Here is a 22,837-nt window from a genome sequence, read left to right as displayed (position 1 = left end):
TAACACCAAGAAATGTTAACCCATTTTGCTACACGTTGAAGGCATTACTCAAAGGTTGCCTCTCCTCTACTATTTCATATATATAAAAAAACAATTTCACAAGATGATGCTGGCATTGAACAAAGGCTTAGGGAAGATAAACAATCCTATATTTCTAATCCATGGTTACAATCCCATAAATTATATACTCAACATTTGGATTCCAGATCTAAACGTAAATTATTTTTCACTATACAATCATATTTTGAATTGGGAAATAAGTCCAGTAAGCTTTTGGCTTTTATGGTTTGTAGACATAACAATGCTAATACTATACTTAGGATTTGGGAACATAGTGGCCAGGTGGTTACTTTTGCGGAAGACATCTTAGATGGCTTTCATGGGTACTATAATTAATTATATAGTTCCATGAGCATTGACGATGTGGCAGAATGTCTTTCATACCTATTATCAGATCTTGATTTCCCCAAGTTGAGCTCCTCCCAACAATCTTTCTTAGATGCAGATATCACCTTAGAGGAAATACCTGTGACTCTGACTAAAATGGCCTCAGGTAAGGCCCCTGGACTGGATGGTCTACCACTAGAACTCTTTCATGAATACCATGTTGCCCTGGTTCCACATCTCCTGGAGGTCTTTTCTGAAGTCTTACAAAATGGTTCTTTGCCCAAATACTTTTACGCCGCTAATATTATTGTTTTGAGAAACGATGGAAATGACCCTCTAGAATGTGTATCTTATCACTCTATTTTGTTATTAAATGTAGATTACAAAATGCTTGTGAAGGAACAAATTAAGAAGGATTCTCCATTTTGTGCTTTTCGACTCCATTTTGTTGTTTTGAATATAAATTTTGTTAGTAGGCTAAAATTTACAGCTGTTATGAGACCTTGATGAGACCTTGATTGTTGCAACCTGGGCAGAACATGAGACTGAGGGTGTATTGTTCTACGAGACTTTGACGTACAGACTGTTCCTGCATTCTTATAGGTTAAGAACCGTGAACGTGTTCTTATGCTGATTGGTTGAAGTATAATTTCTATGACTATGAAAAGTCAGACAATAAACGGGGGGGGGGGGGGGGGGGGGTGGAGATCTGCTTGATCCTCCCCAAACAGAGACATTCATCTCCGTCTGGTCATTTTCAGTTGCCGGCAACGCCCTTTAGATTAATTTGGAAATCACTGAGTCAACCGTGAAGGATCAATTTAGATCCTCCCTCAACAGCTTGGCGCCCGTAACGTGGGGCCCTAAACAGGAACGCTTCTGCCCCCCGGAGGACAACAAGACAAAGGACCCTCGGAGCGGACACAGGCACTGGAAAATTGGGACTGATCATCCCCCACAACAACCACGGTAAGTTGGCAGTTATACTGTCCAGACTGACCGTTTGGTGTGGTTTTCCTGTGTTTGTGCTGCAAAGAGGATCTGAGGTTTGTCCCCGATGGTGGGGTGATTTTTGGGTGGAATCATATAGAGGTGTAGTTCCGTTGGGAGCCCAGTGCTCGAACCGTACCTCATAAGGAATGGACACCCCGGATTGACCAGTGATGTAATTCTCTTTATAGTCAAAATATCCTGAATTCCTGATCACTGTTAGAATCAGGCGCGGTGAGGTGATCGAAGATGGGTAGGATGCGTAACTCAGGAATATATAGATATATATGTGTATTTCTAGAGGTATCCGGAGGGAAAGTTTGAAACGCCCTCCTCCTTTCGCTGAGTACCGCGTTTTTGGGTTGTCGCAGAGGGGGACAGGTAAACCCAGTGGAACAAACTAATACGGCCCCTCTGGTATTGTGCACGACAAAGTAAGGATATTTAGCTCTAAAGTAGAATCAGTTTCTGTGGTAGAAAAAGAAGACTTTGAAGTTGTGTGATGAATCTGATATTGTTAGCCCAAAGACGGGGAAAGAACTCTGTCAGGAATGCAGGAAAATATTGAAAAAATTCTCAATCATTGGTTTTTCTAAGGTGTTCTGGCATGTGAATTGTGTGATGAAGGTTTTGTAGAACTCAATTAAGTCCGAGAACTGCTGTATTCTGTTTCTGTGTAGATTTCCAAAATATCCAATGGGAGGGGTAGGTTAAACAGCTGCGCTGTGTCTTTTTCTTTCTGTGTTGAGGAATGCTGTAAATTCTTATCTCTGTGTTTCTGGTATGGAGGGGGCACCTCGCTGCATTCTCTCTGAATTTTATGTTCTTGTTGTAGAACGCGCTGGGAGATCCGTGTTTAGTTTAAAACAACAATATTGTATTGAATTACAAAGAATTATTGTAAATTTAAAGTAAAATATGGTGTCTTGTTTTAGAAGGAACTTGTATGATAGTTTGGTTATCAGTGTAATTGAAAGATTGGTAAAAGATTTATCTGTTTCAAGTTGAGTGGTTGATATATAGCAAATTAAGGATTAACAGAGAAAGTGAATTCGGATTTGTTTTTGTTACGTTGAAAAAGGAAAGTTGTCTATTACTATGACAAAAACTGGATGTTTGTGGTATAAGAAGGAACTGAGAAAGTGACTGAGATTAATGTGTTGGGAAAGCAAACAATTAAAAATTTGAAACAGGGGGGCTCCCTGTTAGATGATATGGTCCCTCCCCAGGAAATCAAGCCTCTCCTCCCGACTGTAAGCTCCGTGCCCCTCAATCCCAAAGCACCAATATATTCTGGGTTGCCAAAACTCAGTGCACCCCCACCCTATGATCCTGCCGGGTGGATTTGTGATGTATGCGGAGTTACTAATTCTCAGTGGAGACAGGTCTGTTACAATTGTGGAGCGAGGAGACTCGGGATCGTAGCCCCCACCTTTCCCTTGCTAAACGCTGACGGCACCTATTATCGGCCACCGCCAGCACCAGCTCCTGTTATGCCTAGTATTGCGAGTGGTTATGAGTATCCACCCCCTCCTACTTTAGTTACCCGATTCAGAAACATCCCCCATGGCCTTCTATAGACAAATAGCAGCGAATCGAGAGATTTATTCCACTCCCCGGAGAGATCTGTTACACTTACTCCAGGTGAAATATTAGAACACAGATTTACCACTCAGTGATATGTATATAAAATTCAATTAATTAAATATATATTCATGTATACTCAATACTTAAGAGAATATACCACTCCAGTACTCTGTGTAAGGACGGTGACTACTACCACCAGGTGAAAGAAAGTACCTCAATCACACCCAATATGGAACACCAGGGATTACCCAGACCAGAGATAATTGCCAAAATATCTTTTTATTAATTTATAATCAATGACAGTACATAAAATAAATTATAAGAAATATAAAACCAGATAAATTTGTGCGTACAGCAGGACTACTGTATATAGTAGATTTTACAAGCTAACCCAATATTGCACGATGTGTCCCAGTTCATAATGATGTAAACATAGATATGTGTAAACAATATGTGTATAAAGTGCATAAAAATACGTGTATAAAAACCAAATAGTCACTCTCGTTTCCCCATACACTAAAATACAACCATAATATATATAGAGAGGAATCTACAAATATAAAAAGTGTCAAGTGCATAAAACACACTGCAATGTGCTGAAGTGTGCTGATAACTGCTCCTAATGAGCACTGAACTCTATGTTGTGCAAATGAACAAATAGGACTAATACAGATCGTATGACGGTATATACCTTATTGGGTGGCTGGGTCCTGCTGTAACGCACCCCGACGCGCGTTTTGGACAATTTTCCTTCGTCAGGGGGTCCCCTGCTCGCCGCGGGCTGTGTGCTGGGCCCGGGCGCGTCCGTGCCTCTTCTCCGGCTGGGGTCCCTGCTCGTGCGGCTGCGCGCTCCCGCCGTCTTGTTCCTGTCTGTGCGGCGGCGCGCTCTCGCCGCTCTGTTCCCGGCGCTGCGGCGGCGCGTCCCCGGCGTTTCACTTCCGGGTCCGGGTGTCTCGCTGTCTCCGCTCCCTCTCCGGACTCCTCTGTTGCTGAAGGCCTACTGACCCTGCGCAGGCGCTCTAGTTTCCACAACAGACGCAGGCGCATCACACCTGATACTGTTCCTCTGGGTTCAAGGTCAGTGTAGCCTCAACCAATCCCTACCCTTGTCTTTGCTATATTAGGCGTCCTCCTCTGTGCCTCATTGCCTGTTTGTCATAGCATTGTTCTGTGCTTCTGGCCCCTCAGGTGCTCGTGTTTGGTTCTCTAGGTCGCTGTCTCTCGTTGGACTTCGCCTTCTCCGTATTCGTCCTTTGCTCTTGTTTCTTCCCGTTTCCGTTTTATCTTGTACCTTTAATCCTTCCTTTTGTTTTTGTTCCACAGCCTTCTGAGTCTTCTCCTGGTTCTTCCTCCCGCCAGCGTTCCTCCAGTGCCTATTCATTTCTTCCCGGAGCCGTCCCTCTCGGTACTTCCACTGTGGGTAAGTGACCTCTGGGCCTGCTCCTTACGGTCCCTGTATAGGGGTCGTTTCATCCAAGGTCCGCTCGCTCAGGGGTAGGGCTGCCCACGGTCCAGAGGGTCCACTCTCAGTTCTTGTTGTGAGCGTTATAAGAGTTCAGTGCTCATTAGGAGCAGTTATCAGCACACTTCAGCACATTGCAGTGTGTTTTATGCACTTGACACTTTTTATATTTGTAGATTCCTCTCTATATATATTATGGTTGTATTTTAGTGTATGGGGAAACGAGAGTGACTATTTGGTGTTTATACACGTATTTTTATGCACTTTATACACATATTGTTTACACATATCTATGTTTACTTCATTATGAACTGGGACACATCGTGCAATATTGGGTTAGCTTGTAAAATCTACTATATACAGTAGTTCTGCTGTACGCACAAATTTATCTGGTTTTATATTTCTTATAATTTATTTTATGTACTGTCATTGATTATAAATTAATAAAAAGATATTTTGGCAATTATCTCTGGTCTGGGTAATCCCTGGTGTTCCATATTGGGTGTGATTGAGGTACTTTCTTACTCCAGGTGAAGGCTGGGGAGGGATATTTTCCAATTATTGAGGGTGGCATAACCTATAATGTGAATTTGGACGGGGGAACCTATGAGAGTGGTGTTGATTTCTGTAATGCTTTAAAAGTTTGGGCACAAGATAGACTAGCGGACCAAGCTACCTCCCTCACAGATGTCACACAGGACAAGGGGGAGACTGCCGAGAAGTTTTATGGGCGTCTTATGGTAGTGTTTAAAGATTTGGGATTCTCATTGTATAATAAGGCCCATTCACACCTTTTTCTGGCAGCTTTAATGTCGGGCCTCAAATCTGAATTGAAAGAGGCAATAATGTCAGTTAGACCTGACATTGAAACTTCCACTCCAGATGATGCATTAAAAATAGTAAAGAGTTTTCAAAAGAACTTAGACCGATCTGCATCAGCAGGAAAGGCAAAGGTTAAACCAGTAGCCACAGCGATCTCCACTCCAACTCTAGCCCCCACCCCAGGAACAAGGTCGCAGCTGGTTCCTTATCAGTGGCACACACAACAGACTTCAGCTCCAGTCCTCCCACCATACACGAATTCAGCTCTCTACTCCAGTATTCCTTTTAACCCTATGTCCGGGAATCTCACTCTCCAGCCCCGCCCTGCCAATTCTCGCTTGCAGTGTTGGCGCTGTGGCCGGCCCGGTCACTTTCAGAGAGATTGTCATACCCCTGCTGACAGATGTTACCTTCCAGTTCCCCCTTCTACCCGTAATCTGAATACTGGGAACTCTGGGGGATACTCTGGTTACAGACAGTCTCAAAATCCTGATAATCGCCCATACTGACGGGGTGGCTAACCAGGGTCTGCTATCACAATGTCCTCCACCAAGCCTGGGGCATGCTCATCTGTCACGCTTCCTGTTGGGGACACCCTTGTCAAGTTTATGGTAGACACTGGGGCGGCCAATTCCATAATCAAGTCATCAGATGTACCTACGGATATCCCTATTCAATTCTCAGACCAAGAGCTTGTTTTAATTGGAGTAGATGGCAGGCCCAATAAACATACTCTTACAAAACCCATCCCTGTGGGACCTTTCCCTGAAGTTACTGCTCAGTTCGTAATCTCTTCTACATGTCCGGTAAATTTACTGGGGGCAGATTTATTATCACAGTTCCGCTCCAGAATATAATTCCAAGATGATGGTCAGATGGTATTTACGTTATATAACCCCTATGCAGATGAATATAATGAGATGTGTATCTTACACGCCCAATCAGTTTGCAAAAAATATGGGCCAATGTCTTTTACCCTGGCAGTTAGAATATCCTTATGTCACGCTGCTTCAGTATGTGGGTAACCTTTTGTTGTGTGCACAGACAGAGCAAGAAGCCATTGTTGCCACTGTTAGTCTCCTCAAGTATCTGGCAGATCTGAACTGTCGGGTTTCGGCCTCGAAACTTCGGTTCTGCCTTGGTCAGGTGATATTTTTGGGTCACTGTCTCCTTCAGGGTGCCAGACACCTCACAGAAGAAAAAAAAAATAGCCGTCAGCTCCCTTCCTTTCCTAAAAGATGAGACTGAACTCCAGCGTTTTCTTGGACTACGTACTTATTGTTGTCAGTGAATACCCGACGCATCCCGCATAATGCAACCTCTCTACAATGCCCTGAAAGACGGTTCAAGATATGGTGATGATTTTGGCAGATTCCACACCGGATAAGCTGTTACTACGGAAGACACTGTATTGCCCGGAGCTGCACTCCCTCCCTCACTGTCAGCACAAGAAGCAGAACTTCAGGCTCTGTCTACTGCATGTGTTCTGGTCAAAGACAGGCGGGCTAATATATACACGGACTCACAGTATGCATTTGGTATTGCTCATGATTTCGGAGCCCTATGGGCCAATCGAGGGTTTGTTACTACTGCCGGGACTCCAGTGAAGAATGCTGAAGCTGTTAAAACCCTTATGGACTCAATCAAATTACCTACTCAGGTGGCCATTATCAAAGTTAAGGAGCACGGTACTATGGAACAGTCCACAGACTGTTGGTAACACCTTTGCGGATATGCAAGCAAAAGCTGCTGCTCTCCTACCCGTTGAACAGACCATACCAACTATGGTGACCACACGCTCTCAGCGTAAACAGTTACAAGAAACACTGACTCTACAGGAACCTGATGATCTATGCCAGACTGAGGTTTTCTGCCGGACCCCGCGAGACCGCTTAATGACGATGCAGAGAATGTTTCCAAAGGAAGAAGTGAAGCAGTGGATGGCTGATGGAGCGTGTATGGACATGGTCTCTGGAAAAAGGACCAACTTGTGTGTCTCCCTAAGCGGATGTACCCTGCTATTGCCATGTGGGCACATGGGCCCACACATCGAGGAAAAAACAGGCCCTAGCCCTGGTACAAAAATTCTACTGGACTCCAGGTATTTCTACAGTCCTGACAGCACTCAACCGTGCATGTAATATCTGTCTGCAATCCCGGTCAACTTCAACGTGTACCCCCGAAGCACCTTGCTAAGCCCGACTATCCTTTCCAAAGGCTCCAGGTGGACCACATCACGTTGCCTAAGTCTGGAAGGTATGAATATTGTCTGGTGGTTGTCGACATGTTCTCCAATTGGCCAGAAGCATTCCCCGTTACCAATATGACTGCAAAAGACCACAGCAAAGAAACTGGTGATGGAAGTTATATGCAGATATGGTGTTCCAGAAGTTGTTGAAAGTGACCAAGGCCCGGCCTTTTCTTTTCATGTGTATCAGGAGGTTCTGACAATGCTTGGATCCACTGTAGCCCTCAATACTCCGTACCATCCACAATCTAGTGGAAAAATTGAGAGGCTGAATGGCACACTGAAGGGACAATTGACCAAAATGATGCAGGAGACTACAGCTCCATGGCCAGAGCTCCTACCCATTGTACTGTACCACATTCGTACTACCCCTAAGGCAAAACATGGCCTGTCCCCTAATGAGATATTGTTTGGTGCTAGTTCTCAGTTGCAAATTTCCAGTCTCAGTAGAGAAATTGACCGTGCTGTTCAATATGTTATTCAGCTTCGTAAAAATCTTGCTAACACCCATGTTTTAGTTTTTTTCTTCCCTTCGAGATTAAGCAGAAACCGACACTTGTCACAACTTGAAGCCTGGTGATTTTGTGGTCATGAAAAGGCTATGTCAGAAAACACGGACTAGAACCCTTGTATGACGGTCCCTACCAAGTCCTCCTCATTACTCCTATGTCAGTAAAGCTGGAAGGAAGGCCGACGTGGATCCACGCATCGCACTGCAAGCTGGTCAAACAGACTAGTAGCAAATAAGGGGACATGATGTTTTGGTTTTTCGTACTTCCATATGATAATATTGATGACCAAATGGGACAGCCTAAATTCCCCAACATCCTTGAATAATAAGTTTGTACAATATCATGAAAGATTAGTAGTACAGATGGGTATAGCCAATAAAATTGTCAGTTCTATTTTCATTTACCCTATGATTACACAAATGTGGGATAAATTGGTTAGGGCCACAGATTATCCAGATGATCAAATTTGGGATATATTGGATATACTTAATACTACTGTTGCTGTCCAAAACCAACTTATCATAGTCACTAATCAACATACTGTAGTACTGGATTACTTAACAGCAGCACAGGGTGGTATGTGTCAGATTATTGGACCCGCATGCTGTCATTATACAGATCCCAATAGTACTCTAAAGTTAAAGTTAGAAGATATTCAAAGACTCAGAGATTAATATGATAAAGACAATGACCGTAATAAGGACAGTTGGTGGACAGACACCTTCTCCTTTCTTAATCCAGCCAATTGGTTTAACCCCTTAGTGACAGAGCCAATTTGGTACTTAATGACCAGGCCAATTTTTGCAATTCTGACCACTGTCACTTTATGAGGTTATAACTCTGGAACGCTTCAACGGATCCCGCTGATTCTGAGATTGTTTTTTCGTGACATATTGTACTTCATGTTAGTGGTAACATTTCTTCGATATTACTTGCGATTATTTATGAAAAAAACGGAAATATGGCGAAAATTTTTTAAATTTTGCAATTTTCAAACTTTGTATTTTTATGCCCTTAAATCAGAGAGATATGTCACGAAAAATAGTTAATAAATAACATTTCCCACATGTCTACTTTACATCAGCACAATTTTGGAAACAAAATTTTTTTTGTTAGGGAGTTATAAGGGTTAAAAGTTGACCAGCAATTTCTCATTTTTACAACACCATTTTTTTTAGGGACCACATCACATTTGAAGTCATTTTGAAGGGTCTATATGATAGAAAATAATGAAGTGTGACACCATTCTAAAAACTACACCCCTCAAGGTTCTCAAAACCACATTCAAAAAGTTTATTAACACTTCCGGGGCTTCACAGGAATTTTTGGAATGTTTAAAAATAAAAAAAATAAATTAACATTTAACTTTTCTTTTTTTTTTTCACAAAATTTTTTACTTCAGATCCAATTTGTTTTATTTTACCAAGGGTAACAGGAGAAATTGGACCCCAAAAGTTTATTAACCCTTTACGTGCTTCACAGGAACTGAAACAATGTGGAAGGAAAAAATGAACATTTAACTTTTTTTTGCAAACATCTTAATTCAGAACCATTTTTTTTATTTTCACAAGTGTAAAAACAGAAATGTAACCATAAATTTTGTTATGCAATTTCTCCTGAATACGCCAATACCCCATATGTGGGGGTAAACCACTTTTTGGGTGCACCACAGAACTTAGAAGTGAAGGAGCGCCGTTTGACTTTTTCAATGCAGAATTGGCTGGAATTGAGATCGGACGCCATGTCACGTTTAGAGAGCCCCTGATGTGCCTAAACAGTGGAAACTCCCCACAAGTGACACCATTTTGGAAACTAGACCCCTTAAGGAACTTATCTAGATGTGTGGTGAGCACTTTGAACCCCCAAGTGCTTCACAGAAGTTTATAACGTAGAGCCGTGAAAATAAAAAATCGCTTTTGTTTACACAAAAATGATCTTTTCGCCCACAAATTCTTATTTTCACAAGGGTAACAGGAGAAATTAGACCACAAAAGTTGTTGTGCGATTTCTCCTGAATACGTCGATACCCCATATGTGAGGGTAAACCACTGTTTGGGCGCACCGCAGAGCTTGGAAGTGAAGGAGCGCCGTTTTACTTTTTCAATGTAGAATTGGCTGGAATTGAGATTGGACGCCATGTCGCGTTTGGAGAGCCTCTGATGTGCCTAAACAGTGGAAACCCCCCACAAGTGACCCCATTTTGGAAACTAGACCCCTTAAGGAACATATCTAGATGTGTGGTGAGCACTTTGAACCCCCATGTGCTTCACAGAAGTTTATAACGTAGAGCCGTGAAAAAAAAAATTTGCATTTTTTTCTACAAAAATGATCTTTTTGCCCACAAATTTTTATTTTCACAAGGGTAACAGGAGAAATTAGACCACAAAAGTTGTTGTGCAATTTCTCCTGAGTACGCTGATACCCAATATGTGGGGGTAAACCACTGTTAGGGCGCATCGCAGAGCTTGGAAGAAAAGGAGTGCCGTTTTACTTTTTCAATGTAGAATTGGCTGGAATTGAGATTGGACGCCATGTCATGTTTGGAGAGCCCCTGATGTGCCTAAACAGTGGAAACCCCCCACAAGTGACACCATTTTGGAAACTAGACCCTAAGGAACTTATCTAGATGTGTGGCGAGCACTTTGAACTCCCATGTGCTTCACAGAAGTTTATAACGTAGAGCCGTGAAAAAAAAAATTTGCATTTTTTCTACAAAAATTATCTTTTGCCCACAAATTTTTATTTTCACAAGGGTAACAGGAGAAATTAGACAACTAAAGTTGTTGTGCAATTTCTCCTGAGTACGTCGATACCCAATATGTGGGGGTAAACCACTGTTTGGCGCACCGCAGAGCTTGGAAGAGAAAGAGTGCGGTTTTACTTTTCCAATGTAGAATTGGCTGGAATTGAGATCGGACGCCATGTCGCGTTTGGAGAGCCCCTGATGTGCCTAAACAGTAGAAATCCCCCACAAGTGACCCCATTTTGGAAACTAGACCCCCCATGGAACTTATCTAGATGTGTGGTGAGAACCTTGAATGCCCAAGTGCTTCACAGAAGTTTATAATGCAGAGCCGTGAAAATAAAAAATATTTTTTTTTCCACAAAAAAGATTTTTTAGCCCCCAAGTTTTTATTTTCACAAGGGTAACAAGAGAAATTGGACCCCAATAGTTGTTGTCCAATTTGTCCTGAGTATGCTGGTACCCCATATGTGGGGGTAAACCACTGTTTGGGCGCACGGCAGAGCTCGGAAGGGAAGGAGCGCCTTTTTGGAATGCAGACTTTGATAGAATGGTCTGTGGGCATTATGTTGCGATTGCAGAGCCCCTGATGTACCTAAACTGTAGTAACCCCCCACAAGTGACCCCATTTTGGAAACTAGACCCCCCAAGGAACTTATCTAGATGTGTGGTGAGAACTTTGAATGCCCAAGTGCTTCACAGAAGTTTAGAATGCAGAGTCGTGAAAATAAAAAATATATTTTTTTTTCCACAAAAAAGATATTGTAGCCCCCAAGTTTTTATTTTCACAAGGGTAACAGGAGAAATTGGACTGCAATAGTTGTTTTCCAATTTATCCCGAGTACGCTGATGCGCCATATGTGGGGGTAAACCACTGTTTGGGCGCACGGCAGAGCTCGGAAGGGAAGGAGCGCCTTTTTGGAATGCAGACTTTGATAAAATGGTCTGTGGGCATTATGTTGCGATTGCGGAGCCCCTGATGTACCTAAACTGTAGTAACCCCCCACAAGTGACCCCATTTTGGAAACTAGACCCCCCAAGGAACTAATTCTAGATGTGTGGTGAGAACTTTGAATGCCCAAATGCTTCACAGAAGTTTAGAATGCAGAGTCGTGAAAATAAAAAATATATTTTTTTTTTCACAAAAAAGATATTGTAGCCCCCAAGTTTTTATTTTCACAAGGGTAACAAGAGAAATTGGACCCCAAAAGTTGTTGTCCAATTTATCCCGAGTACGCTGATGCCCCATATGTGGGGGTAACCCACTGTTTGGGCGCACAGCAGAGCTCAGAAGGGAGGGAGCACCATTTGACTTTTTGAGCGCAAAATTGGCTGCCGTGTTTGGAGACCCCCTGATGTACCTAAACAGTGGAAACCCCCCAATTCTAGCTCCAACCCTAACCCCAACACACCCCTAACCCTAATCCCAACCTGATCCATAATCCTTATCACTAACCCTAACCATAATCACAACCCTTACCCCAAAACAACCCTAATGTCAACCTTAACCATAACCCTAATCAAAACCCTAAATCCAACACACCCCTAATCCTAATCTCAACCCTAACCTCAAACCTAACCCTAATCCCAATACACCCCTAATCACAACCCTAACCTTAACCCTAATCCCAAACCTAACCCTAATCCCAAGCGTAACCCTAATGCCAACCCTAACCCTAATACCAACCCTAATCCAAACCCTAACCCTAATCCCAGCTCTAACCCTAACTTTAGCCCCAACCCTAGCCCTAACTTTAGCCCCAACCCTAACCCTAAGGCTACTTTCACACTTGCGTCGTTTGGTATTCCGTCGCAATCCGTCGTTTTGGACAAGAAACGGATCCTGCAAATGTGCCCGCAGGATGCGTTTTTTGCCCATAGACTTGTATTGCCGACGGATCGTGACGGATGGCCACACGTCGCGTCCGTCGTGCACTGGATCAGTTGTGTTTTGGCGGACCGTCGGCACAAAAAAAGTTCAATGAAACGTTTTTTTGTACGTCGCATCCGCCATTTCTGACCGCGCATGCGTGGCCGTAACTCCGCCCCCTCCTCCCCAGGACATAGATTGGGCAGCGGATGCGTTGAAAAACTACAGCTGCTGCCCACGTTGTGCACAATTTTCACAACGTGCGTCGGTATGTGGGGCCGACGCATTGCGACGGCCCCGTACCGACGTAAGTGTGAAAGAAGCCTAACCCTAAATTTAGCCCCAACCCTAACCCTATATTTAGCCCCAACCCTAACCCTAAATTTAGCCCCAACCCTAGCCCCAACCCTAGCCCTAACCCTAGCCCTAACCCTAACCCTAGCCCTACCCCTAACCTTGCGATCACATCAGAGGACAGAGAATTACACTTTACTTTTTTTTTTTGCGATCGCCGGTAAACAGTTAATTACCGGCGATCGCAAAACAGGGGTCGGTAAAACCGACCCCGATCATGCTCTTTGGGGTCTCGGCTACCCCGGCAGCCGAGACCCCAAAGATTCTCGCGGGGCCGGCCGGCGGGCGCACTGCGCATGCGCCCGCCATTTTGAAGATGGCGGCGCCCACCGGGAGACACGAGGAGCATCGGGGGAGATAGGTGAGTATTGGGGGGCTACCTGGGACCCCTTTTCTCTGTCCTCCGATGTGCGATCACATCGGAGGACAGAGAAATTAAAGAGATCGCGTTTTTTTTTTTTTTTGCGATCGCCGGTAAACGGTTAATTACTGGCGATCGCAAATGCGGGGTGGGTTAAACCCCCCCCCGAATCATGTTCTCTGGGGTCTCGGCTACCCCCGGCAGCCGAGACCCCGGAGAAAATCCGACTCTGGGGGGCGCTATTCACTTTTTCCACAGCGCCGTTAATTGACGGCGCTGTGGTTTAAGTACCCTTAGCGGCCGCCGTTAAAAGGCGTATCGGCGGTCGCTAAGGGGTTAAAGGACTTGGGGGCTGGATAGCTGGAATCTTGCAAAGTTTGTTACATGTCGCTGCCTTTATCCTTGTTATGTATGTAATACTAAAACTTGTTTTTTGGTGTATTTCTGTATGTATTAGGAAATTCTGCACTAAGACAACTAATGATGAAACCAAAAGCGTTGCCACCCCTGCTCTTCTCTACACCGATTTCACAAAGTTACCAGATGAAGATGTTGAAGCCAAGCGCATGACTATCTTCAAAAGATCCCCACCACCGTTATCAACAATTGTTATTCATAAATTCTAGTATACAGGGGGGACGGGTACGCCGCAACAGCCATGGCTGGTAACATGGCACCAGTCATGTGAAGACCAGTACCCCTCGAGCTTATAGCTTGGGATAGTACCTCTGATGCTGGACATTAATTAACAAAATTTATCTAGGGGGGAATGTGAAGGAACAAATTAAGAAGGATTCTCCATTTTGTGCTTTTCGACTCCATTTTGTTGTTTTGAATATAAATTTTGTTAGTAGGCTAAAATTTACAGCTGTTATGAGACCTTGATGAGACCTTGATTGTTGCAACCTGGGCAGAACATGAGACTGAGGGTGTATTGTTCTACGAGACTTTGACGTACAGACTGTTCCTGCATTCTTATAGGTTAAGAACCGTGAACGTGTTCTTATGCTGATTGGTTGAAGTATAATTTCTATGACTATGAAAAGTCAGACAATAAACGGGGGGGGGGGGGCCCAGAGATCTGCTTGATCCTCCCCAAACAGAGACATTCATCTCCGTCTGGTCATTTTCAGTTGCCGGCAACGCCCTTTAGATTAATTTGGAAATCACTGAGTCAACCGTGAAGGATCAATTTAGATCCTCCCTCAACATACTTACCAAAAATCCTAGCTATGAGGCTCAATAAAGTAATTCTCTCTATTGTGCACTGAGATCAATCTGGTTTTATGCCTGGAGAAAAATACCTCTATCAATATTAGAAGAGCACAATCTATAGTCCTGTTAAGGGAGGATCTAAAGTGATCCTTCACAGTTGACTCAGTGATTTCCAAATTAATCTACAGGGCGTTGCCGGCAACTTAAAATGACCAGACGGAGACGTGTGTCTCTGTTTGGGGGGATCGAGCAGATCTCTGGCCCCCGTTTATTGTGTATCACTTTTCATAATCATAGACATTATACATCAACCAATCAGCATAAGAACACGCTCACGGTTCTTAACCTATAAAAATGCAGGAACAGTCTGTATGTCAAAGTGTCGTAGAACAGTACACCCTCGGTATCATGTCCTGTCCAGGTTGAACCAATCAAGTTCTCATAACAGCTGTGAATTTTAGCCTAGTAACAAAATTTATATCAAAACAGCAAAATGGAGTAAAAAAGCACAAAATGGAGAATCTTTCTTAATTTGTTCCTTCACATTCCCCCCTAGATAAATATTGTTAGCTAATATGCAGCATCAGAGGTACTATCCCGAGCTATAAGCTTGAGGGGTACGGTCTTCACATGACTGGTGCCATGTTACCAGCCATGGCTGTTGCGGCATACCCGTCCCCCCTGTATGCTACAATTCACAGATAACTATTTTTGATGATGGTGGAGATCTTTTGAAGGTAGCCATATGCTTGGCTTCAACATCTTCATCAGATAACTTTGTGAAATCGGTGTAGAGAAGAGCAGGGGTGGCAACGCTTTTGGTATCATCATTAGTTGTCTTAGTGCAGAATTTCCTAATACATACAGAAATACACCAAAGAACAAGTTTTAGTATTACATACATGACAAGGATAAAGGCAGCGATGTGTAACAAACTTTGCAAGATTCCAGCTACCCAGCCCCCAAGTCCCTTAAACCAATTGGCTGGATTAATAAAGGAGAAGGTGTCTGCCCACCAACTGTCCTTATTACGGTCATTGTCTTTATCATATTGATCTCTGTGTCTTTTAACCCCTTAATGACCGTCAATACGTCTTTTAACTGACCTGAGATATAAGAGAATAGCCTCCCCATACAGATGACAATCCAGCATCTGTCGGTTGTACACTATAGCTGACAACTTGCTGTACCAGCCACGATCAGTATTTGCACCATCTAAATCTGTTTAACCCCTTAGATGCTGCTGTCAATAGTGACTACATCATTATAAATGGTTAACAGAGTGTGGGGGCTTCTTCTTTGTCACAATTGGTGCCCTCAGATCATGATTTTGTTGTCCTGATGTTTGCCATGGCAATTCATGACCAAATAGCGGCCTTAGAGTCTGACGGCTGCAGTAATCTGTTTAGAAGTTAACAACATTTAGGTGGTAAAAATACACATTTTCATTTCTGTCATACCACTTTGCATTAATTCCTGTAAAGCACCTGAAGCGTTAATAAACTACCTGACAGCAGTTTTCAATATGTCAGGGGGTGCTGTTTTTAAAATGGTATCACGTTTGTGGGTTTCCCAATATATGGGACCCCTAAAGTCACTTCAAACATGGATAAGTCCCTAAAAAAATAAATTTTGTAAATTTCTTTGAAAAAATGAAAAATTGCTGCTACATTTTTAAACCTCCTAAAATGCTAACAAAATGAAATAACATTTTACAAATGGTGCTGATGTAAAGCCGACATGAGGGAAATGTTATTTATTAATGGTTTGCTGTTGTATGACTATCTGGATTAAAGGGATAATCATTAAAATTTAGAAAATTGCTAATTTTTTAACATTTTTCTCAAATTTTTGATATTTTTTATAAATAAACACAAAAAATGTTGAACAAAATTTACCATTATCATAAAGTAAAATGTGTCACGAAAAAACAATCTCAAAATCACTGGGATTTGTTGAAGCGTTGCAGAGTTATTACCACATAAAGTGACACTGGTCAGATTTAAAAAATTTGGCTCGGTCACTAAGGGGTTAAAACCCCTTCAAGTTGCGGCCCTTTTTCGTTTTTGCGTTTTCATTTTTCACTTCCCTCCTTCCCAGAGCCATAACTTTTTTATTTTTCCGTCAATATGGTCATGTGAGGGCTTATTTTTTGTGGGACGAGTTGTACTTTTGAACGACACCATTGGTTTTACCATGTCTTTTACTAGAAAACGGGAAAAAATTCCAAGTGCGGTGAAATTGCAAAAAAAGTGCAATCCCACACTTGTTTTTTGTTTGGCTTTATTGCTAGGTTCATTAAATGCTAAAACTAACCTGCCATTGTGATTATCTAGGTTATTACGAGTTCATAGACATCTAACATGTCTAGGTTATTTTTTATCCAAGTGGTGAAAAAAAATTCAAAACTTTGCTTAAAAAAAAAAAAAAAAGTGCCAATTTCCGATACCCGAAGCGTCTCCATTTTTCATGATCTGGGGTCGGGTAAGGGCTTAATTTTTGCGTGCCGAGCTGACGTTTTTAATGATACCATTTTGGTGAAGATACGTTCTTTTGATCGCCCGTTGTTGCATTTTAATGCAATGTCACGGCGACTAAAAAAACGTAATTCTGGCGTTTCGGATTTTTTTCTCGCTACGCTGTTTAGCGATCAGGTTAATGCTTTTTTTATTGATAGATTGGGCGATTCTGAACGCGGCGATACCAAATACGTGTAGGTTTTTTTTTTAATTATTTTATTTAGGATGGGGCGAAAGGGGGGTGATTTAAACTTTTATATTTTTTATATTTTTTTCATATTTTTAAAAACATTTTTTTTTTTTACTTGTGCCATTTTTCAATGGGAGGCTAGAAGCTGGCATAGCCTGATCGGCTCTGCTACATAGCAACGATCATCAGATCGCTGCTATGTAGCTGAAATGCAGGTGTGCTGTGAGCGCCGACCACAGGGGGGCGCTCACAGCAGGCCGGTATCAGTAACCATAGAGGTCTCAAGGACCTCTATGGTTACCTTCCTGATGCATCGCCGACCCCCGATCATGTGACGGGGGTCGGCGATGACATCATTTCTGGCCGCCCGGCCGGAAGCGCCGGTTAAATGCCGCTGTCTGTGTTTGACAGCGGCATTTAACAGGTTAATAGCGGCGGGTGAATAGCGATTTCACCCGCCGCTATTGCGCGCACATGTCAGCTGTACAAAACAGCTGACATGTCGCGACTTTGATGTGGGCTCACCGCCGGAGCCCACATCAAAGGGGGTGACACGGCATGCGCCGTACTAGTACGGCGCATGTCATGAAGGGGTTAATGTCCTCTAACTTTAACATCATAGTGCTATTGGGATCTATATAATAAACCACTGTGGGCCACTGATCTCATACCACTATTACATAGATAGTGATTCCCCACATCAAATTCAGGTCACTCCAGCCTGTCCAAATGGGTTCTGCATATCAGAATGGGCATCGAAGTGGTCAAATAACCAATTTTCACATATTTTAATAAATAACTAGTGCTTCAAGGGGTTAAATGACTTTGGGCCACTGATCTCCCATCATCATTACATATATAGTGATGGCCCACATCAAATTCTGGTGACTCCAGCCTGGCCCAAATAGTATTAACTGAAGAAAAACACCATTTGCTTATTTAAACCTGTCAAAATTAGCTATTTGCACACTGTGATGCCAGTTCTCATGCCCAGAACCTATTTGGGCCTGGCTGGAGCGACCTGAATGTGAAGCGGGGCATCACTGTGTATTGGTGCAGAACACCTCGCTGCATTGGATTTTATTATTGTTATTTTTAATTTTTGTTGTGAAACCTACAAAAAAAAAAAACAGAAAACAATTGCAAAGAAGAAATCAACTACAGCATCGTTTTGTTTCGTGTTTTATTGCCAATGCAGTTAATGGGGGTAAAACAACTAGTGACGTATTTCAGGAAGTAAAGTGCCGCCGCGGCCATATTGGAAACTGGCAAGTTCTCCGCTGATCCCCAAAGTGTTATCTCAATAAAGTTTTATATAGCAACTTCAGGCTCCAGCTGAAGAACTATAAGGCCCAGGAGTCAGACTCATGAATCATGAAGAAACCACTCATAGCAACGCACTCGCTGGCCTCAGGCAAACTCCTGGTGCTATTCCACCTGCAGAACTACATCTCCCAGCATGCCATGATTGAGTAATACATTGCAGGCATGCTGGGAGATGTAGTTTGCTGCAGTGCCGGACAGGCCCGCCTCTTCCTGACTGCAGACGTGTCTCTCCAGGCGGCAGTGACTAATTCAGAGCTCGCAGTCGCTGCTCTATAGTGCTGCTCTATAGTGCTGCTCTATAGTGCGGCCATGGCTACTGACAGGCTGGTGCAGGAGCTGCAGGCCAGGGTGCGGGAGCTAGAAGAGGAGCTGAGCAGGGTCAGGAGCAGACATGGAGCACACAGAGCTAAGATTGGGCAGATGAGTGCGGAGGTGGTGGACTCCAACCCATACAGGTACCTGTGCTCCTGCCAGACAGCAGGGTGACACCGCTGCACCTACTGCATGCTCCCAGTGACCACCATTAGATGTGTGACGTCACCTTCCTGTCATGTGACGTCACTGTAGCCCAGGGCTCAGGCTAGGGCTGTACACCTGCTTGTGTGGTTGGAATATCACTGTGGGATAATGCAGCCGTCCCCGCCTGTTCCTGGTCGCTCCGGGCTCTGCCACCGTAGACCACAATGGAAGTTGCCAGTGACTTGCTTGTGTCCTGCTGCAATTTGCCTTTTTCCAACAATATTGCAGCTTGGAAATCGTCACAGAAATGTGGTTTGTGCAATTGATGTCACACAACCAAAGTGCAGCCCGAGCCTTGGGGTCGTCACCTACGGCACAATTCCTTATTAAAGGGAACCTGTCACCTGAATTTGGCGGGTCCTTTTTTCGGTCCGATGGGCGGTGTTTTCGGGTCTTTTATTCACCCCTTCCTTTCCCGTATGTTGCTGTGTTCCGGGACATAGTGCACCGGCGCATGCGCACTAATGCTTTTCGGCTTTGCCCGCAGTTGGGCAAAGTATACTGCGCGTGCGCAAGGCAAGATTGCCTTGCGCACGCGTGTTCTACGGAGGAAGGCGAATCAACTTCAAGACAATATTGTGGCCAGCAGGAAAGGAAGGGCTGAATAAAAGACCCCAAAACACCGCCCATCGGACCGAAAAAAGGGCCCGCCAAATTCAGGTGACAGGTTCCCTTTAATGGACCCAGAGTGGAGCTAAAATAAAAAATGTATGTCCTTGCCTCCCGGACTGGCACTGTCCCCCTTGATTTTACCAATCAAACAATGACAAACAATGTGCGCACTGCTGCAGCCAATGATCGGCTGCAGCATTCGCAGCTTTGCCCGCGCAGAAGAATAGTATTTTTGAATGTCATTGGCCTGGGAGGTAATATGGTTTTTTTTTTTTGTTTGACATTGTTTTTTTGGGAATTGTCTTTACAGTGTACATTTTGTGATAAAAATGACCTCGCAACATGATTCTCCTCATTAGTACAATTGCGGTGATACCAAACATGTCCAGATGTTTTATTATTTTAGTTTTGGAAAAAAAAAAATCGGTGGATTGCAAAAAATAAATAATAATGAAGAAAAATACATTTTTGGGGTTATTGCTGCTTTCCGAGACCCATAACGTTTGAATTTTTTGCTCAATGGAGCAGTGTGATGGCTTTATTTTTTGAGGGGGGGGGGGGAAACAATATTTTTATTTATTCCATTTTGGGATAAAGTGACTTCTTGATCACTTGATCATTTTTTTATGAAATTGCAGCAGCTAAAGAAAACTACCACTTTTGGTGTTCTTGACTTATTTTGTTTTTTTCGTTTACAGTGTTTACCAATAGGGTTAATTATTTTCATATTTTGATATATCTGACTTTTTGGAACTCAGCGATACCTCGTGTACTTATTATTTATTTTTTTACGTTTTTAATGGGTAAAAAGGGGGATAATTTGTACTTTTTTTCCCCCTTATTTTAAACTTTTTTTTTTTTTTTTTTTTTACTGTTCTTGTTTATTCCCTTAGGCTACTTTCACACTAGCGTCGGAATCTCCCCGTCGCAATGCGTCGGGCAGAGATTCCGACGCTAGCGTTTAACGCACTGCACAACGGAGGCAGCATATGCATTTCTCCGGCGCATCCGCTGCCCCATTGTGAGGTGCAGGGAGGTGGGGGCGGAGTTCCGGCCGCGCATGCGCGGTCGGAAAAAGCGGTCCGTCAGCAAAAAACGTTACATGTAGCGTTTTTTGCTCCCGACGGTCCGCCAAAGCACGACGCATTCGTCGCACGACGGATGCGACGTGTGGCAATCCGTCGCAATGCGTCATCAATACAAGTCTATGGGGAAAAAACGCATCCTGCAAGCACTTTTGCAGGATGCGTTTTTTCTGCAAAACGATGCATTGTGACGGATTGCAGTTAACGCTAGTGTGAAAGTAGCCTTAGGGGACTTGAAGCTTCAATTTTCTGATTGCTTGTGATACAGCAAAGCCACAGTATCTCTGTATATAAAAACAGAAGACTGAACGGAGTAAACCGAAATCCAAAATTGAATAATGAATCAGATACATTTTATTAGAACATCACATTACGATCATACTGGACACAAAATATATGGATACAGTTAAGGAACTATGGAGGAGACATGACTGTAAGCAAAGGAGAGTGTAGAGGTTAGTGTGAGACCTGGGGAAGCAGGATCGAAGGATCACAATAAGGCTACGTTCACATTTGCGTTGTGCTGTGCAGCGTCGGTGACGAAACGCACAACGCAAATGTAAACGCATGCACAACGCAGCGTTTTGTGACACATGCGTCCACTTTTGCATGGTTTTTGGCGCAGAGAAAACTGCATCATGCAGCGTCCTCTGCGCCCTGAGGCGTGCGCCACAGTGACGCATGCGTCACAAAACGCAAGTGCAACGCATGTCCATGCGCCCCCCATGTTAAATATAGGGGCGCATGATGCATGCGTCGCCGCGGCTGCGCCCGACGCAACGCTAATGTGAACGTGGCCTAAAGTGCATACAGGCAGCACCTAGTGGTAAGCGATGTAATTAGTTATAGGGTATTACCTATGCACCGATATTGTAGGCTGCCATAAAAAAATAACACCTGGTTACGCATAGTGAGTCTGGACCCCATCACATAATACAAACAATATGAATTTTATATAGCAGCAGAATGTCAACATACGCATGTTCTCCGTTCATATATGGAGCAGTCTATGTGAAACCTAAACCTGTAGGACATAGTGCAAAAACAAGTCAAGAGAACAATACTGGGCCAATAGAGGACAAAAAAACCCGGAAGTAAAGTGAGCAGTGTAACAACGAACTAGACAAACTAGTGTACATAATGGCATGGCTGTGGAGTCAGAGTCGGTGTCATGGAAATTGAGGAGGAGTTGGAGGTTTGGCTTACCGACTCCACAGCCCTGCATAATGGGGATACTAGCAAATAGTGAGATTGGTATGTGATGGGCTGCCCCCTCCATAAAGACAACAATGAGACGCCATACAGTGGTTAGACAGATAATAGTTATATACACAGAAGGGGCAGCAAAGAGTCATAGTAATAGTCCTTGTATTCCGGGCTGTGGAGTCGGTAAGCCAAACCTCCGACTCCAACTCGGACTCCTCAATTTCCATGACGCTGTCTCCACCAAAATGGGCTCCGACTCCTCCAGCAACGTGATTCCACAGGATTCTTGTCTCTCTTCACACGAGCAGGTGGGAAGGAGAAGGATGTTTCCAAGATGAGTATAACGGATCCAAATATCGGAACACATGGTAGAAACCAACAGATAAACTAAAAAAATACAGTTAAAAATCAATGAATGTATAGCCCCCAATAACAAAGGAGCATGAAGAGCGATAGTGGTGGAAGACGGAGCAGACACCAGAGGGGACAGGTCACAGAAAAGGAACGAGGCTGAGTTTTTTCGTTAAGTCCTTCAGGGGACATGGTATCGAGGGTGACAATCTACCTACATTCTTGTTGAGACTAAATCTGTTTCAGGTTGCCACCCCTGATGCCATGAATTCTGTCAATACCCCTTGCCCTCAATCCACTGGGGTCGCATCTCTGCATATAGTAGAAATCACGGTCTACTTCGAAGATCGGCCACAGGCAGGGTTTAAAAGGAGCCCTGTAATGACAAGCACAGGGGTCTTCAGCAAGCCTCCGAATGTCTTGGCGACCTACGATCATAGCACAGGCGCGCCGATGGGCGTATGGACTGACGTGTTCC

The 22,837-nt window shown here is 43.6% G+C and overlaps 1 protein-coding gene across 1 annotated transcript in view; it reads left to right on the top strand.

The window, feature by feature from the left end:
* Positions 1 to 18,796: 18,796 nt before the first annotated feature.
* UBA5 (ubiquitin like modifier activating enzyme 5) overlaps positions 18,797 to 22,837 on the top strand; it is a 43,351-nt gene continuing 39,310 nt past the window's right edge. The window contains exon 1 of the mRNA XM_069730104.1: positions 18,797 to 19,041. Coding sequence (XP_069586205.1) covers positions 18,896 to 19,041 — 146 coding nt within the window. The 5' untranslated portion in view covers positions 18,797 to 18,895. The remainder of the gene's footprint in view (positions 19,042 to 22,837) is intronic.

Source organism: Ranitomeya imitator, chromosome 6 (assembly GCF_032444005.1).
Source record: "Ranitomeya imitator isolate aRanImi1 chromosome 6, aRanImi1.pri, whole genome shotgun sequence".
Lineage (NCBI taxonomy): Eukaryota > Metazoa > Chordata > Amphibia > Anura > Dendrobatidae > Ranitomeya > Ranitomeya imitator.
Note: the sequence above shows the minus strand (reverse complement) of the source record. Positions and strands in the feature narration are given on the sequence as shown.